This window comes from Lepidothrix coronata, unplaced genomic scaffold, assembly GCF_001604755.1.
Source record: "Lepidothrix coronata isolate B3197 unplaced genomic scaffold, Lepidothrix_coronata-1.0 Scaffold10, whole genome shotgun sequence".
In the NCBI taxonomy this organism is placed as follows: Eukaryota; Metazoa; Chordata; class Aves; order Passeriformes; family Pipridae; genus Lepidothrix; species Lepidothrix coronata.
The window spans coordinates 8,082,214-8,102,010 of NW_016690190.1; the positions used below are offsets into that span (position 1 = coordinate 8,082,214).

Below are 19,797 nucleotides of genomic sequence, written 5' to 3' on the forward strand. Positions count from 1 at the left end.
CAAAGAAATTCAACCTCAGGGCATTCAAAATCACTAATGTCAACCTGTCATAAATTTTCAGAAAACTGGCTATTGAAAAATCTTACTGCTGGTGACTTGGGATCTCTTTGGCTGGAGCCTTGCAGTGCTCAGAATCTGAGCTTGTCTCACTAATTATCATTCCACTCTTCCAGGTCAATGATGCCATAGGAAGGGACTGGCCCTGGATCTATTTTGTTACACTAATCATCATAGGGTCATTTTTTGTACTTAACTTGGTTCTCGGTGTACTTAGCGGGTAAGCAGTACCAGGAAAATGTTTTATTATTGTTTATTTTTTAAAATTTGTATTTCTGTTCCTACTCTCTGGTTACCAAAACAACAGTCAGTGGCGGGTTGATCTCAAGAACCTTAAGAGAAGGCCTATGCTGTTGCTGTGCCAATAGCAAAATATGGCATTCCTAATATCACAGAGTGAGTCTTTTGAGTAAATCCAAGGCATATAAGACAATTCTTTGCCTGTAACATGTTCCTCTACCTGTACTCTGTGGGAAGAGGACACCACTATGCTCTCCTGTGGGCAAAGCAATCCATTTGCCATAGAAGAAGGGGATTATAGTAAAATTTCTGGAAGAGTCAGTAGGATTGAAGGAAGAGCGAGAGCATGAGACAAATCCCTTCACATCTGTAGGATGAGACTCCTGCCAAATTATGTCTTCTCACAGGAGAAATTTTCACATTGCTGAATATATCTAACACACAGCCTAGCAGGAGACTGTTTTCCCTGGAGAGAGTCTTGGGCACGTTTCTTCTTCAGTAAGCCCATCTTCTCTATTGTGCAGATTACAAGCCTGGCATGATGCAGAGAGAAAAGATCATTTCCCTCTGACCTTTTCTAAGGATGAACAGAGAAGCAAGAGAAGTCCTTCTAGTGTTTAAGCATTCTTAAGACATGCAGACATTTATCTGTATTTCAGTTCTGCAGTATAACCCTGGCTGCAAAACATCATTTTAGTAGCTTTGATTAAAAACAATGGATATTGTCCCCAGTAGTGAAAAACTTTACTGCCCTGGGGAGCCACATAATTAGAGGAATCAAGCCAGCAAACATTCCTCACAAGATTCTAAAAAAAAAGATCTCCTAGGATCAGGCTTCTAATTCCATATTTGGGCATGACTGGGTGATTACAGCCATTCTATGTACATGGATAAATATGGTATGAGGACTTCAATGCATCCTCTTTTTCTTTGTTTCTAACTTATTACCTCTTTGATGAGCTCTAAATGAATTTGCTCAGGGCCTGTACCTGTCACCTGAGTGGGCAGCCCTGAAGTCCCCTGTCTTGTGGTCATGAGAGAGGGAAAATTATCTCTGAGCAGGAGAGAGGACTTGATGCCTCATAGAAATTATGTCCTCAGTACTTGGGCCAACCACATAGGAAGGGCAGTAGAGGAACCAGAGAAAAAGATCCATCACTGGCCATCGGGCAAAGAGACAGGTAATAGAAGTTCTTCAGGAGGTATTATTACAATCTTCATTACTCCATTGGAGGAGATGTGCTGCTAAGACAGCTGCTGCAAAAAGAAGGGTTTCCAAGCAGTAATGGGAGTGGGGAAAAAAAAATCCCCAGTAATGAAGTGTCAGGCAATAGTCTGTGTTTGGATATCTGGAGAGTGATACTCTGGGTACAATTTTAAATCATGTGCTCCTCATTTCTCCAGGTGGATACTCTGACCAGCAGGTAAGGATATCAGCAGTAGTGGAGAAGGATGACCAGCTGACAGAGGGGAAGTGATCTGTTCTCTCAGAGGTGCACTCAAGGATCATATAGGATAGTTGTTAAAGATTATATGGTGTCTAATTGGATAAACGGTGCCTGTGAGCCCAGCCATGAGGAGTGCATACTATTGAAGCACTGCTGATTCAATTTACCTATACTTGGATTTTTATCTGTATATAATTAAAAATTGAATTTCCTCTTTCTTTTATTGTCAACTCAAGAAAGTGTTTTGGGGCCTAAATCTTCTGCCTCCTGACATACTGCAGCTAGAACACCACAGTTAGTGGTAAGAGATAGAAACAGTCTATAGAGGGAACCGAAATTGAAGATGTTCACCTTGTTTAAGCTGTGAGTCACTCTTTCTGGCTGTCTTCACAGTGTTATGACAGCTGCACTGTTTCTGCAAAAATTTCCCCAACTGGAGAAAAGTAAAAAGAAACTTAAGAATTTGCAACCATGAAAAAACACAGAAATTATGGGAGAAATGTTCCAAATTTTCTTTGGGCTAAATAAGCAGTTCTTAAACAATTAACTTTCTAAAGCAGTTCTAAATTCTGCTGAGTTACAAAGTGTCTTCACTTTGCAGATTCAGCTTTTTTTTTTCTTTTTTTACTTAGAGTATTGCTATTAGTCTGATCTATGTAGGTGATCCACCTGTCTGTTCTACGTAGATACAAAGCAGCATTCCTGGTTATCTTTGAATATCCATTCTGGGCATCTCTGATGTCTTCCCATTTATCTATTTCAGGAACATGAGCAAGCATGTTGTGTAGGTAGACTTTGTCAATGACAGATTAGCTTAGGGGTTTTTTTAATCACTTCTGAATATATAAGTGTAATTAATTGTACTCACAAAGACATCTTGATTGCACCTGCAAAATCAAATGCTGAGTTCTGCTCTGCCTAAAGAGCTCATCTGTAATTTGTTTTTACTCAGGTATGTCAACCATTCATGGTCCTTCTGGTGAATTTACTAGTCTCATGCTAAGCTGAATAGCATGTCAGAGTATTTATATATAGAGTTGTAATCTTCTCCTGCCTTGACTGAGCACAATATAAAATTCATGTATTCCAAAGGAAATATCCAGTCAGCAGATCACACAGTAGATCTCCACAAGCCCACAATTCCACATCATTGCTGTGAGCAGTGATTAGAACTTGCTTGAGATCAGAGATGTTCACATCTGTGTTACCTGTTTCAGTTAATTAGCGAGGAAAAAAAATTGCACGTCAACCTTCAGACATGCGCGCTGAAGCATATAGATTCACATTTCCTTTATATTTTGCCTAACAGTGAACCAAATCCCAGGACACAGGCCAAACAAGCAGTTGCCTAAGGCAAATGGAGGGCAGGAGAAACAGCCTTTTTCTCTGCTTTGAGAGGATCCTGCAAAACCCAGTTGGCTGCTTGTGATGCTTTTACTGCCGAGAAAGAGGTCAGAGTGGATGGGAGGCTGGCTATGGTTGTAGCTCCTCCCTGAGCAATTTTTGTGACCTTTCAGGAATTTTTTCTAGTCTTCTGTCCCCTCTTCCAACTCTTCCCATTCCTTGGTGTACTTCTTAGGGTGGATGAAATTTGAAGCCTTGTGCTCCACTTTTAGTAGTAAGCAAGAGCTTTGAACTGCTAGAATTCTGCTGGTTTTCTCACTTTCCGTTTCCTCTACATGTGAGAAGTCATCTTGAGATCAGATATAGACAAGAATTACCTATATTCCATCATCAGGGTGGCAAAGAGAAGTTTTCTTCTGATACAGCACAGGATGCAGAGCTGGGTGTTTGTATTTATGATTTTGACCCACTGTAGCCTCAAAGACAGAAAACATCTCTCCAGAATGCTCTGCTATTTCGTATGCCCATTGGCAGACAAATCTTATAATTTTCTGTGAGAAGTAAAAGAAAGTGAAGGAAACTGAATTCCCATAAAAACAAACAGATTCACCAACTCTTATACTGATGTTCTTGGACTCACTAAAAATGGAGAGGTTGCTTGATAGTTCTGCAAGCCTTTGTTAACCTTATCCTGACACGACAGTGCAGTCTTTTTTGAGTAGACCACCTCCAGGCTCAAGATGGCACTTCCATCAGAAAGCTCATTTGGTCCTTGGCCTCCCTGCTGAAACTGCAAACAATGAGCCTTTATTGCGAGCTGTGATGGTGGCAGAAGAAATGTGCCCACCTGCCTGCAGTAGGCACCGACCTGAGGTCACCGGCTCATTTCACGTGGGATGGTAAATGATCATTCGTAGTAGTTCTCGATGGTGAACTACATTTGCCTGAGTACAGGATGGCATTCCACATGGGAGGTGATTTGAATTGCAGTAGCAATTTCCTGAGCCGCCTGTTCCCAGTGGTCTAATGTTAGTAGAGCACAGAAATTAAGACAATTTAAATAGGTTGTCTTCTTTGGAGAGTCGTCTGAGATGTGCAGTGTCATACGCTGTACAAAGGAAGGAGACATGCAATTGCAGGTTGTTTAGACGAGGCAATCACAGTATTTCCCACTGTGCTATAAAACTCTAGGTAAAATTCATCCTCTGCTGATGGTCAGTGTAAAGACATCCTGTTAAAATCTCACGTTGCTTCAGTTAGCTCTCCCCCGCAGCCCTGTTGAGGGAGACAGTAAGTGTGGACTGAAAGGACCCAAATAGACATGCAGCTTAGAAACATTGAACATAAATGATCCACTTCAGTGCACAGTAGGAATTTCACTTCTGTAAGCTGGGCTGTTTTGTAATTTTTGCCACTTTGGTTTCTAAAACAGCCCCTTTCAGTTTATATCCATACAAATATAAATAGTTCTCACCTGGAGTTCAGGGCTCAGTCCATTTAAAAATTGGACCCATTTGTTTTAGATTTCTAAAATAACAGTTTAGGAGCTAACAATTGAAATTTGATTTATCAAAAGGGCTTAATAATACATAGATTCATTCAGTGATTTTTTTTTCAGAGTTAATTCATTATTTTGGATAAGGCACTGTATGAGACCCAGTGGAAAGGTGTTACTGAAGCAGAAAATATAACTACTATTGATTGATTTTTTTTAAAATTCTTTGTACAGTTTTTATTATTATTGTTGGGGGGTTGTTTATTTGTTTTACATCGTAAATAGCAAAATATCACTCCCAGTATGAGAAAATTTCATTTTTCATTTTTTCCGTGCCTTGAGGCTGAGTTTGGAGCCGGAGTTGACTGTGATCTACCTTCAGGCCAGAGATGCCAGTGTTTCTCTTACTCATTTCCACCTTCCTTATCACAGTCCCAAGGGAGGGGCTAAACCCTCAGCAATGTGACCAAAGCACGTGCTTTGTCAAATACTTTGGCTTGAAATTCAGGGATCATCCTACTTTGGTTCTGCTGCAGTGCTGGTTTTTGCACAGCTCATTTTATTGAAAGCCTGATCCCAAACCTGTTGAAGTCCATGGAAACCTTTCAGTGAGATTTGGACCAGACAGGAGGAAATTACATCACCATCACTGTTAGAAACCAACCTCCATCTCAGTTACCTAAGGATCACTCACATGACATTCATTAACATTTTGGGTAGGATTTTCATAATCCTAATATTATGCCACCAATATTAGTGTTATGTTTCCTATTTATTTTTGCAGAAGCAAACTTAAGACAAATCCTAGGTGGAGTAGGATTTTTTAAAATCCACTCATTGTTGACATTCATTAGCAATAGTAGTGGAGAATGAATTGGAGAGAATGACTTTACCATTACAGAATGGTCTGTATTATCTGCTGTGTGTGTCTTATGTAGTGATCTGCTTCAGCAGATATAAGACTTAATGCTTAGGTACTCTTGGTCCAGCAATTTTCACAATCATTAAGCTTACTTTTTGAAATACAAGTGCTAAAACCTGGTTTAGAACCACATGGGAGTCTCTAAATAGAGGTAGGTCAGCATTTCTTGAAAAAAAAAAATCTTGCTGTATAGGTGTCTCTGAAAGAGGGGAAGACAGAACCACAGCCAAAAACAAGGCAAAGCATTTAGGATCATAGCTAAGCAACATGAAATTCTTGTTCTTAAGCCTTCTGTTTTCAGTCTATATTCTCAATAGGGTTCTTTCATAAAACTGTCATCAAATGTCTACCCTTTTCACTTTCTGGCAGAATCTATTAGTTTTTTTCTATCCATAATTTATCATGTTTGTTCACCCAACTTGTATTTGAAAAATACATTTCATGTTGGATAACAGGCTTGAATACTGAAAGTGTGCAGTAAAACATTGAGGTCTGAGTTTTTAAATATATTTTCTAGTACTGTGGGTCAAATTGACCACAATTAAATGTGTACAAAATTGTGAGTACCATTAATTACACTTAAACCAATTTAGTTGTGATGACACATATAATCTTAAAGACAGATTGAAACCTGGCTAAAAACTGAGCCACCATCTCACTCTCCAGATGTCAGATTATTGTCAAACAGTTCATCGTTAACCATTATTCATATAGATATTTGTGGACAACTGTTAGAGAATATCAAGTGGTAAAGAATATTAGAAAGTGTATGGCATTGTACAGAAAATTGCACAGAAATGTTACATATGTGTTTTATTTGAATAGTCAGTCAAATGTTGAGAATTAAAGGATTAAAAACAGGTATTAATCTTTTCCTGAGTATTGGTAGAAATGTGGACACTCCAGCTGTTTTACATGTGTATCTAGAAGGGATGGTTCATTCATGTGTCTGTCTTGAAAGAGTAGAGAAAGCTGGGTGTGCTACACAGGCTGAGGAGACTTTCTAGTGGAAATCAATCTAACCCATTGTTTTTCCGTGTTTTCCTTCCCTCCACCCATGTCCTGTCCCTCCCTCCCTCTTGCTAGGGAGTTTTCCAAAGAAAGAGAGAAGGCTAAGGCTCGAGGCGATTTCCAGAAGTTACGGGAAAAACAACAGCTAGAGGAGGATTTGAAGGGATACTTAGACTGGATAACTCAAGCAGAAGATATTGATCCAGAAAATGAAGATGAAGGCATGGATGAGGAGAAGCCTCGAAACAGTAAGCAACTTTCTTCTCTCTCTTTCTCATTCTCTCTTTCTCATTCTCTCTTTCTCTCTCTCTCTCTCTCTGTGCTTTTAGCAAGAGAGCCTGTGCCCACCTGCTGTAGTGCTGAGATGGCTTAAAAGGAAGAACAAGTTCTTCCTGAGACATGCACTGTGCTTATACATGATTCCAGTTTAATGCCCATCAGAAACTGTGGGAAGCAGAAATATGTGTGCAATAACTGATATTCTGCAGATCCTTTGTGTTTTGCTTGTGATATTGATATAAGATCTTGATATAAAACAGAAAAAATAGGTCAATACTTGCTCTTCCACTACTGAGAAAAGTTTTAAAATATACGTGTGTTTCCTATTCATTTATGTAATTGCAGTTCAGTGTTACAGGCTGTTTACAAATGGCTGGTACTTAAAAAGCAAAGGTTTCTTGGGCAAAACAGTGCTACAGTGTGGGAGAAGGGCCTAATCAACCCTGTTGTACATGAAGTGGGCAATCCGTAACTCGTTGAAATCAGTGGATTTGTGTTTCCTTTTTCCAGGCTGGATTTAAGCTCTCAGACATTTCTTGTAAGGGTTTTATTCTTCTGTTCTGGAGTTGACAAGATGTTTGTATGAAGTGAAAATTCACCACCAGTCTCTTCTTATTAGGAATCCTGAAGACAGAAGGGCTTGGAGAAAGCAGTGCTTTCTTCATTGAATTACCTTTATTGAATCTTCTCCTTCCACCTTCTCTTTTACCAGTACAGGCTGGTACATAACACTTCAGAAACAATTAGCAGTTATCATTGCTGGTTGTGCACTTGGGGAAATGTCAGACTTGGAACCTTTACACGGTTAATGGACACTGGTTCTACTCTTAGCTTTCATTGCAGGAATGTGCATTTTCTTAGTTTGATTTTGGAAGAGAAGACATGAAACACTTCCCTGGAGATCATCCTTCCTACCAAACAACCAAAATCCATGGGATGATCCAATCAGAATCATATATGCTAGTAATAAGAAGATTGGACATGGGAAAGTTGTGCTTTTCTTGCTTTAGCAAGATTTTTATCAGATGTTAATAACCTTTTGGGGAATGAGCACTATCACTGTCAGAACACTTGAGTTCTTTAAAAAAAAAAAAGTGAGGTCATTAATATCAGGTTATATCCATGATACTTAGGTATCTGGACTTGCAGGAGTCACTGTGGTAACTCGCTCAGACTTTCCCCAAATCAGGTTATTTTGATTTTTATGCTACTGTCTTCATAGGTCATATAGCTTACTTTCACAATTTAACCTCAGTAATCATTCAGAAATGAATTTATTATTCATAGCCAAAATTTGCTGCTCTGTGGCATACAATACATGAATATGTAAGATGAAGATTCATTGCATGTGCTGTTGAGTGCAGTCAATCCATATTTAAGCTAACAAGCTCCTTTTTTGGTTGGTGATATTAAGAACTGAAAGATAGTACATCTCCAGCTTGCTTTCAGTTCTTCCTGTTCAGTTTAATAAAGTGAGGCTTTTAAGACATGATTGATAAAAATTAGTCCCCTTTCATCTTACTAGTTGTCTAGAATTTTTCATAATTGACTGTTAATTATAGAATTACCTACTATTATTAGCAAACTAACTTGTTAGCCCTTTCTTTTCCAAGCTACTAATGAGTGCAATGTCTACAATGCCATTGATTCCATGTGTCAGGTCTAGGGGCAGTGGTTGTTGACAAAACCCTTGTACAGAGCACATTCTCTGTGACATTGTGGCTTTGGGGTACGTTATCTGTTTTTATTACATGCAGACCAGGCTTGGAAACAAACATCTGCAGTCTGCAGTGCCTAGCACTAAACAGTAGAATTACACCTTTGTACAGGATACAAAGGAAGGCTGTGGACTGATTTTGGCCATGTTCTGGGGACAGTGGTCATGCTAACAAAAATTTCAGCACAAGAGAATGGCAGAGACCAAGCAAGCAGGTCACTGTGAATATTTGCCTATTCCTCTGATATATGTGCCCCATTTAGAGCAGGCACCATTCTTAGTGCCTGTGGCCTGTATCTATGAATACCAAATTAATCCTCTTTCTAGCCTTGGTGTACTATCCAGTGCTGTATCTTGGTCTCCTCACCACAGGCTTTTCTGGCTATGTAAGTAAAGGGTGCCTGTGAACCATCTCAACCCACTCAGGTTCTGCAGACCACTAACCAGCTCTGACAAGGTCTGTCTGCTGTCCTGAAGCTGAGTCACATTGCAGCTGTACTGCTCTTGGGGCTTGATAGATCTGCTACAAATTGGGTTGAAAGAACACTGAGTCAGAAAAACTGAGAAACAGAGACCCTTTCCTTCATGGCTTCAGCTTAAGATAATGCCACAGAAAAGGTGCTGAGTAAGTGACAGGATGTTTTGTTTGGGGTGGGTTTGCCTGGTGTGTTAGCTACTGTATTGAATGTTTTGGCATTCATGCCAGCAGTCAGTCAGGGTTAATCTGAGGGAGAAACATGGTATTAATTCTCTTCCAAAAGCCATCTACAAAATGAGCTCCAACTGTAAGGGACAGATGGCACAGTTGTAAATTCCCTCAGGAATCCCTTTGGCTTGAGTGCTCCCAAGACATTTGAATCCCACCTACTAGCAGTCCAAGACTGCATCACCAAGATTCCAATAGCTTCCTTGTCTTTTTGTGTTTGTCTCAGTTGCCTCATATGCACCTTCAGTGTGCTTTTCGTTCAAGTGCTCTTCAAAGCTCACCGCTTTCTGTCTCTAGTACAACATCCTGAACTGCACAGATGAACGTTTCTGCCCCTTTCCAGCACACTTCGTTCACTGATTAATTAATGTTGACTTTTAAGGTATCAGCCCTGAGACTTTCAGATAACAATTCTCTGAAATGCACGGGGCAGTTCAGGCCTCCTTAAGCTGCTGTCTTAGCTCAGTAAACTTCTGAGGTGGCCTTTGCATCAGTTATGTTGTACTGATGCTCAGGAGACGTGCTCCTGCCTGAACTCTGGCAGGGACTCACACGGTTACTTTGAAGAAGTCACATCAGTTTTTGCTTCTTTGGTTTTCCCCCAGAGGTTGTTTGGAGGCTCTGTGGGGAGTTAATAAGGAATATCAGAATAGTTCAGAAGTTTAATTAAAATATACTTATTAAACCAGAGTCTCAGCTAACCTAAGCTCTGAGATTCAGCAGTTTACACCATCTGGGCCCTGACCCAGGTAGTCTACCTAAACTGAAGCATCCCAAACACAGAGAACATATGTTTCCAGTCTCTTCTCTGTCCTTGGCAGCTGCAGAGGCAGGTTTTGCTGTCTTTTTACTTTGTAGAGAGTGCTGCCTGCTTGTCAGCATGGAAACTGCCTCCTGTAAAACAGAGAACACAAGGTGGAAGAGAAATTCACTTGCATCCCTTTTAGGTTTGACTGCCTATGACAGTCCTTAGGGCATCATTGATTATCTTTTTTATATTCTGCTACTTTCCTGAAGCTGTCAAACCTTGCCCTAAGTCTCATTCTGTGTTTACAGTCCTAATGAAATGATCAAGTCCAAGGACTACAACAGTGAGGATCTTAGTGAAAAAAAGGGTAAGAAAGGAAGATAATTGCAGCCAGAGTCAGACAATCTGTGCATCCTTTAGCTGTTGCTCCCCATAGCAGAGGTCTTGGCATTCTGCTAAGGTAGTTTTTTACCAGTGATCGCTCACACGGATTGAGAGACATTCACAGAAGAGGCTGCATTAATTCTCTGTGTTTTGGGGAATTACCATGTTTAAGGCAGTTTTTTTCATGTTGTTTGCAAACATGATTTTGCCATTATGACAGATGTGAGGTGGGAAATGTGAAAAGGCTTCTGGGGGCTGTTTGTGTTGATGATTTTCATCTGTGCTCTTTCCCTGGTGGGCCTTCTGCATGGGAAGAAAACATTAATTTGACAGAGGGGAGAAACACATGTCATGGCACAAAGCAGCTACTGAATTTCAAAATTACATGATACCAAAGAGAACCGTCCCTCCTATTGCCACAGTTACTGTGAATTTGCCCTGTTCTTTTCCCCCCCTTCCTGAGAGTGGTCTGGAATGCATCTGTGTTGCTGTGGGCAGAATCAGGAAACCTCAAACCAACCCAGATTCTCCTCCTATTGAAATTAATTGGCAAAGCTCCCATTGGTCATGAAAAAGCTGTTGAATAGGCAGGGAGAAGTAATTTGATGTTTCTGACTCCTCTGATTTTGTCCACCCTCTGTTTTTTTTCTATTTCAGTTTTATTTGGTGCTACTATCTATGTAAGTGTGACCTAATTAATGTCCCTGAAAGTCTAATGTCCCCTAAAAGTAACAGAGCCCACTGCTTGGCTTGGGATCTGACAACAAAGGCATTCTGTGATTCAAGGCAATTCATTCTTCTACTTAGTCATATCCAAGGTAGTAGTGTAAATTCAAGAGCTCATTTGCAAGTAGCTTACCCTACTAAAATTTAAAGTCTAATCATACTCCAAGGCCCTATTGTAGTGGAACTGATGGCTATAGATAACCAGGTTTTCATGTAACACAGCAGAAAAAAACCCAGTACAAATCAATGTATTGCCTATCAAATCATTTAACAGTACTTCAGATAATATGTTAAAAAACGAAAGGTATGGGAAGGGAGTTGACTGCACATATATGTAGTTTTATGCCTCAGGTAAAGTCAGACTAGTGCACAATTGAAGAAAAAAGTACAGAAAAACAGGCAAGTTCTAAAATGTTTTTAAAAAAATAAGCTGTTCAAAAAGAAATAGTCTTCAGTCTTCACCTTCTGAGCATTTTTTGTAGTACCTTAGTGACCTTTGGAAATGTTTGCTAATATCTGAGTTCACTGCCTCTAAGGAATCAACAGCAACTGAACTTTTTGGTGGACCACAGATTTTGTCTTGCTCCTACAGCCAGTGTTACTTGTGAACATCATCATAACTAGGCAGTAGAGTGCATTTAATCACAGGTTTGTGCGAGTATTCCCCAGAAGAAAATGATTTTGAGACAGGGAAGAAGTTTTCAGCAGCAAAAGCAATATTTTAGAAGAAATTGGTACCTCTTGGAACATTTGAACTTTTGGAAAATCTATGTCTTTCATGGAAACTGCACATCAGGCCATAAATGAGAACAGGAGAGCTGGTGGTTCAAACAGGAAAAGGGAAGAATTTTAGAACTCTAGAAATAGAAACCTCAGCAACTTTAACCCAAACAGGGTTTTATTCCCAAGGGATCCAATATTAGTTTGACTCTATTACATAACAGGGATAAAAGCATGACCACCTTTCTCTAAAAGTCCAGGCATTTTAGGATTTATCTGTCCAATTTGTGTTGACTTGACTTCCTTTGGCAAAGTCAACTTACATAGCACAAGGACACTCCGTTGATCTCAGGGAGGTTATGTACCAAATACATACCATTGACTTTAATGAAATCTGTCACTAAATCCTGTGCAACCCTTTGGGAAAGCTGGAGATTTGAAGCTGTTGGAGAGAGAGAGCTCTAATCATGATACCAAATATAAAAGAATACCAACTTGTTCGATTTGCACATTTAGTAATTTCATATGTCAGCTCGCTCAGCGGCCTCCAAATCATGTGCTTAGTGTACTGAGAAGGAAGTAGCTTATTACTTTCAGCCTGAAAAAAAAAAAAAAATATCATGGTACTGTGGGATAATGTCTAAGGTAGGAAGTACATAACAGGATTTTCCAAGACTTGGCTACAGGCTGAAATTTCAGGGTGGCCTAAAAAACTCTTGGGATATTTTCTGTGATGAAATTTAATGGGGAAGTTCACAGCTAGGGAATTAACATGGAAGATACAGCGGGGGAAATCAGGGAGTGTATATTTACAAGACATCTATTTTAAATCCATTTTTGACCATCACTATCTTAAAACTCATGTCTTCTTACTGTATAAGCAAAAAGATGGTGTTCTGAGCTAATTTCTGTTTAACAGAACATACTTGAACTTGTCTATTGACAGCAAGTTAGTTCACCCTGTATTATTGTAGGTTCAGCCACAAAATCTGTCCCAATGTATTTCACATACACATGGAGGGACAAGGGCAGCCACCCCTTGACATGCAGGTACAGGTTGATATTTTAGAGGATTTCTGCCTACTGTCAAAAAGCAATTAAAAAACCCCCACAGGGTGCTTGCATGGGATTTAAGGTCATCTAAGCAAAAGCTCTAAGAGGCACAGGCTAAAAAATGAAACCTTTATCAGTTTAGTTCCTCCACTACCAGTTGTTGGTTTGAATAGCATCATACAACCTATTTGCATTTTGTTGCTTTCCATGTGTAAACACAGGGAAATCAATGCCAGCATTGTAAAATGATTTATTATCTGTCAACACCTCATTTAAAGAGGAAGAAAGCACAATCTCTTCTACTTTTATCATTGTCCACTGATGTGGAAAATAATCATCTGGTAACCCAGAAGAGACTAGCTACACTGCCAACAATTTGAAGGCATTTCACAAGGGCACTTGGTAGGTATTTCACAAGGAGTTTAGCAGCTGGGATAGATTTATTCTCTTTCACCTGGAGACAGAGGGACAAAATAAGTGCTTTTTGGTGTTCACTGCACCACCAGCTTCTTCTAGGAAAAAAAAACTCCATGTGCTCAGCTGCAGAGGTTCCAAAACATGGTTTGCTTGGACAGGAGTGAAAGCAACTCCCAAGTAGGTTCTGTTCCCAGTCCACGCTCTGTAGAAAACAGTCCCAGTGGCATTTTTCTACCTTGTCATCTTTCGAAGTAGCTCATATGCTGCTCTTAATATAAATACTACAGTTTGAGGACACTTAATAAAGGGCCTTTGTAAATGATAAGTCAGCTTTGTTTTTGTTGTATGGTTCTTTGCAGAGAAGCTCAGGTTGCAAAATGCAGCATGGGTTTGTGCTACAGATGTCCAGCTCGAGTCTATAATTAGCATGCTGCCTAGAAAAAGCTTCTGGGACATCAGTTCTCACATTAGGCTGAATCACTCCTGCAATCCTTAGGCAAAAATCATACTGGAATTCCTGGGGATTTTGCCTGGGTAAGGACTTGGGCCCCAATCTGTTTTGTCCGAGGTCAGTAACAAAACATGCAAATGTCAGCGCTTGAAAATGTTGCCCAGTGTGAGGTCTTGATGCGCCAGAGGCTTCTCAGTGCTCACACATGACTTCAATATTGTGTAACTGTCAGCTGCCAAAGGCAAAGCGTGAGATATTTGGGATCTGAAATTGCTTGCAGGACTGAGTAGTCCAGTACTGTTTGCCCAGTGCATAATTCCACTGGCTAAAGTGCAGTTGAATCTGGTGTGAATTTGACCTGTTGTCATTACGAGCATGTTGCTCCCATAACTGTGCTGAAGGAAACGTGGGACCAGACCCAGATAAACTTTTATAACCTAAAAAGAAGAAGCAACATATATCAGAAAAGAATAAGAAAGCATTTGTGAGGCTTTATAGTGACCCTGCAGGTAGCTTTGGTAGCAGAGTACAGAGGGCAATGATACTCAGCAATGTAGGTGAGAGAAAGTGAAGCTGCCATTTCCAAGTGTCATTTTCATTGTGTAACTTTCTGTGCAGTTGAAGTAACAAAAGTAAGATCATTTAGTGTGATTCTGCTTCTACCTTTGCCCCATGTTCCATCAATGTCAACAAAACTATGATGCCAACATTTGACTTTTTCCTACTGGAATAAAACCAGAACTAAGAGTAGACTTCCCTCCTGACTCTCTTCACTTGATGACTTCTTTTTTTTGTTGTGAGTGAAAAATCAAGGAAGCAGTATGGCTTTATCCTTGAATGTTTTGTCTTTCTCCCAATTTCCAAGAGGAAATACTTAAGGAAAAAAATTAGTCTTCTCAACAAAGTGAAATTTAAAACTTTGAGGTTTAAATTATGCTTAAAAATGCTTCAGCTACAGCATTGATTCTTGAAATATGTATGCAAGTTAATATTTGGGGAGGAGTGAAATCTTGTTCTGGACTCTTTTGTCTAATTTAAAAAAAAAAAAGGCACAGGAAGGCTAAACAGTGTTGTCAGTGCCAGTGACACAGTCTCTCACACCATTCTTTGCCCTCTAGACCAGAATTTTGACCTTGGAGTGTATCAGATAAGGCATTTATAGGTTTGATCAAAGGTGGTTTTGAACTATTTTCCTTCTCTGGGAATTCACCATAATCATGTTAATAATTTTAGTAAATACAGTTTTCTTGTTCCCCTGAATGCATGGATGGTTCACTCCATGTAAGTTAATCAATAGGTCTGTTTTTTATTAGTAATATAATTTAATAACCCAGCTTTTATCAAACAGCAGCTTTTAGGTCCATTGTTCTGTAGATTTCACAACTTCCCAGCTTTTCTTTCTCTCCTTCTGGCTGAAAGGAATCTTTGATCATGAAACAAAAAGCAAGCAACCTTTTGTAAGCCTTCTTTCCTTTCCTTCTCTGCTGATAAGTTACTGCTGAGGGTAGGTAAATCCCATCTAACCAAACAAGATGTAGAAGCAGTTTAGTTCAAGCCTGCATTTTCTGTCCAAGGACTGTATGGAGAAAAAAATGCTTCCTTTGTTTGAACAGAGAGAAAAAGATGATGCTGGTAATTCAGGAAGCCTCAGGACAAAAGCTGTGGCCAATGTTACAAGCTATAATTCAGCAGTAATTTGTTCCAGCATAGCATCAGAAGGCCTGATATCATTTGGTGGAGGAGGAAAAGCATTTCTAAGAAGGGGAAGGTGAGCTAAATTCAGGCATGTGGCTGACTCCAGCAGCCAGCTTCTTGAGTGAGTGCTGGTGAATAGTGACAGCTCTGAGATAATTAACTGACCCTAAGGGGATCACTGTGATGAGCACCAAATAAATCTCTGTGCCACTTTTGCATGGAAGAAGGGATGCCAGTGTTTTGAGCCCAAACTCCAAAACTGTGCTGATTTCTGCCCACAGGCTCAGTTTTGTTTCTTGTTCCCTTGCAGGCGTCAAAAGTTACAGAATTTAGATAAGCTTCCAGGCTGCTGTAGTTCACAACTGGGAAAAAAACCTCTGCCTGTAAGATCCTCTCTGGCTGAAAACGTTTTGTGGTGATCTACACGTGCTCTTGCTCTCTTGCAGCTGAGGATGTGCTTTGTGTTGTTCAACTTACAGGGTTTTCCAGCTTCACCCTTCCCCAGCTCTTGTAACCTGGAGCACAAACAACATTAGACTGAGAACTGCTGGAGCAGTGATGTGTGACCAGCCACAGCATATAGAGGCTGACATTAATGTTGATAGGGCATTAAGTTTATCTACTATAAGAGCTATTTCCCTAGCAAAGACTGTCTGATGAGATAACACCTCTGCTAGACTTAGGTTGATGTAGGAATCCTCTTGAAATACTAGTATGTTACACAGAAATATTTTTGAAGGTAAGGCTTTAGAGGGAATCCATTGTTTATATAGCTGGGGAAGACTAACTTTGTGCAAATAAATTAATCTCTATCTTCCCTTTTGGCAAGTACTTCTTGAAGCTTTCAAGATTAATTCACTGACATTGTGATTACACTTCTCAAGAAAGGACAGTAGTCTGTGAGAAAACTGCCTTTGCCATACCTTCTGATGAATTTATTTCCCATGGTTAGAGAGGCATAGAAAGCATTCAGTACCAGGATATCCACAGAAAATTTTTGGAAGAAATGCCACAACCCCCTAAGAGCAAGATCATATTTTATTTTATTTTATTTTTTAAGGAGATGGCTATAGTATGCTCTTAAATCTTTATAAGGACAGTTGTAAAGTGGTTTTAAAAACTATGGAGTATTGAACAGTTCCTGCTGAAGTCAGTGAGAATGATCTGTGATCAATGTTTGAGAATTAGTTCTCATTGCAGATGTAGCCTCAAGAGTCCCTTCGTTGAGAAGAAAGCATTGGAGAGCAGGACTGATAGCAGCTGAAATCCTGAGCATTTTTTCATGTGGTATAAAGAACTGTCAGGAGAGAGGCTGTGGTGTTCAGTAACAGTAGCTGAGGGACAAAAAGCATGTGTTTGGAGTTAGAAACAACTGTTGGGGATGAGAACTAGTTGTATTACAGTAATACCAGCCAAGATCAAAGCCACAGTGTGTCTGGCACTGTACATACAGAAATTAAAAGTATGTGTATGTACTTCCTTTTTACAGAAAACCAAAGCTAGTAAATATGGAGTTCAGCTACCTAAACATATTCATCTAATGCCAATTTAGACATTTCATAGTGTCCAAGACCTTCATTGTGAACTGACAGATGAAGTGAAGCAACTGAGGCTTGTACTCTTGCAGTGTGGTAGTTGGAAGGAAATATCCCAGGTAGGATGTCAAAAATGCCATCCAGTGCCTCAGAAGAGGCAAGTGAGTATGGTTAGTCCAAAGACATGTAGGAAAAGTTTTGTACAAGTAGAACCTTCAATGCAGATCTCATAAGCTGAATGTCTTAAAAGTGCTCTTGGTAGGTAGAGGAATGTGATGGAACAGACCATACAGAAATTGTTCTGATACAAGCATTTTTTTCCCTCTTGGTCTAAGTGTGTATTCATTATGATCGATCTATCTATCTATCTATCTATCTATCTATCTATCTATCTATCTATCTATCTATCTATCTATCTATCTATATTTATCTCTCTCTCTCTCTCTCTTTGTCTTTTCTTATGTATTTTATATTATAACTTGATGTGCAGGAAGGTAAATACTGAGACTGAGACCTTGTATTCCTTGGCCCAGACTGAGTTCTGTTTGGGAAGGGCTCAAAGCAGGAAGTCTCTAAGAGGCCAGAACAGACTGGGAGAGTCAGGAGGTGGATTAGGCAGAGCTGTCCCTGGGAAACTCTCATGCCCTCCACCTTACCCTCCCCTGGCTGCAAGGTAGCTTGAGTATCTTAAATCAATTCACAAGCAAGCACACAAGAAGGCAAACAGTATTTAAAAGCAGGTGGGGTTAGAACACAGACCCTGCTGTTGTGAAGGCAGTGCAGTGGAGCAGCTCAGTGAGCTGTAGCTGACAGGGGGCCTGAGGCTCTGTGATGTTCCTGTGGCAAAGCTTGGAGACGGGGAGTCTGGGCAACATTACACAGCTGAGCTAGTATATATGCAACCAAACTGGTTGGTAGTGCTGATGCAGCTGAAGAGAAAGGACAGTTGTGAATGGCATCCAGCACTTTGGGAAGCCTGGGAAGTTTGCAGCAGGGACCCTGGTGCAGGCACAGCTCCGAGGGAGCAGCAGTCACACCCTCACTCTGCTCCTGCTCACTTCTGCTTATTGGATGAGAAACTTCCCATCCACTCTGACAGTCTGCTAATAGGATAAAAATCTCTGGTTGTATTTGCTTCTGGGAAGAAAAGCAGGTCTCTCCATCCCAGTTATCTCATAAACAACAGCCTGGAGAGGTGGCGGGGGAAGGAAAATGTTTCCAACTGGGGAACTGAACTGAAAATAGCTGTGGCACTGAGTCTGCCTGCTGATTACAGCAGCTCTTCAGTTAGCAGGATTGTAAAGATAAGTCAACAGATTAGAGAATTGGCCTTTCAGATCTTGAGGACTAAATTCAAATTCAGCTTTAGGGCCCACTGGTGTTCACAGGACTTGTTACATCATTTTCCACTTACAAAGTTCACAAACCACAGCATGATGCATCTCCTTTCTCACCTGAGGAAGGGCTGCAGTCAGACATGTCCCTCTAAGTGCAAACTATGAAGGTCTTGTAGTGGACCCAAGGGTAGGTAACACAGGAGTGCCTTTAGATCAGGGTGAGGATTTTACCAACTACATTAAAATCCGTAGGCTGAAGTAGCAGAAGGGTTAAGCATCAGAACAAGGATGCAGTGGCAGAGCTGTGTGGATCCTCACAGATGTGCAGATCAAAATGTAAGTGTATTATCTAGCTGTTTGAAGAACCACGAGCAGAATAACAGGGCTATGCCAGGTCACGAATGACTTGTTTTAACACAGCTGTGTGAGGGAAGCTTGCATAACACCTGCCCACACTAAGCTTAGCTCAAGCTGTTGTTATCAGTCCCTCACTCTCCTGCATGCTAGAAGTATTTGCAAACTAGGAATCTATTATTTCAAGGCCACTATAAAATGCCTGTTTTTTTGGCTCGAGGTAATTCACCTATTCTCAATGCCCCGCTCAAGAGGTATAAAAGCTTTAATTACAGGTTTGACAAGCTGACTTTAAGGGCAAGACTCTTTAACTTCAATTCTTTGCTTTTCTCCTGGCTGCACGGTAACACACAGCCTGCCCAGCTAGCATGTCTCATGCCTCTGACTCATATGATATTGTGATAATAGTGTCTAGTATCAGACTAGTCATTATATTAGCAGAAGTGTCTGAAAGAACACCACATGCAGGAGCAGCACACAAAATCCCAAGCATTTTATTTACTAGGCACAGAAGAAATGTAGCAGACTAGGGTTTCAAAACAGAGTTTTATGCACATTTTGGAACAGGAGAGGTGAGTTCCATTTCAGATCATGAAGCTGAATAGAATCTGTTCAATGTGATCTATGAATACACCTATGGGGGTCCAGTGTTTTCACAGAGCCCTGGCTCTGGAGTGACCTAGATCTTATGTGTGTGGTACTGTACCTGTTCATCAGTGAACTGAATTGCTTGATTGTTTGCCATCAAGGAAGGCATCGTCCAGAGGCCTTCTCACACACCTCACATGAATAAGTGCTATTAGAAAATGTCTGCACTTGCTGAGAATTGATCTGGGTCAGGCACTGCCTGTGCAATGGAACCGTTCATATGGACAGGGCCTCGCTGCTGTCTTTTCATAATATTAATGCTTAAATATTTTAAGCACTACTTCTAAATTAAGTCTTCCCAGATGCAGGAAGCATACACTACTCTTCCAGCTTACAGAGTGGTATTTCTGATGAAAATTCTCAATCATTTGTTCTTTCCTACAGTCCCTTCACCTGTGGCCCAGCCCGTACCCTGCCTATCCTTTGAAATAATACAGCCCATTTTCTCCCTCACATTCACTTTTCCTGTGGGTTTTTTTTTTTTGTGATGCCAACAGGGGCCAGCCTTGA

General features: G+C 40.3%; 1 protein-coding gene across 1 annotated transcript in view; it reads left to right on the forward strand.

Annotated features, from left to right (window-relative positions):
- CACNA1C (calcium voltage-gated channel subunit alpha1 C) overlaps positions 1 to 19,797 on the forward strand; it is a 439,532-nt gene that overhangs the window by 282,943 nt on the left and 136,792 nt on the right. The window contains exon 9 of the mRNA XM_017804609.1: positions 6,593 to 6,765. Coding sequence (XP_017660098.1) covers positions 6,593 to 6,765 — 173 coding nt within the window. The remainder of the gene's footprint in view (positions 1 to 6,592; positions 6,766 to 19,797) is intronic.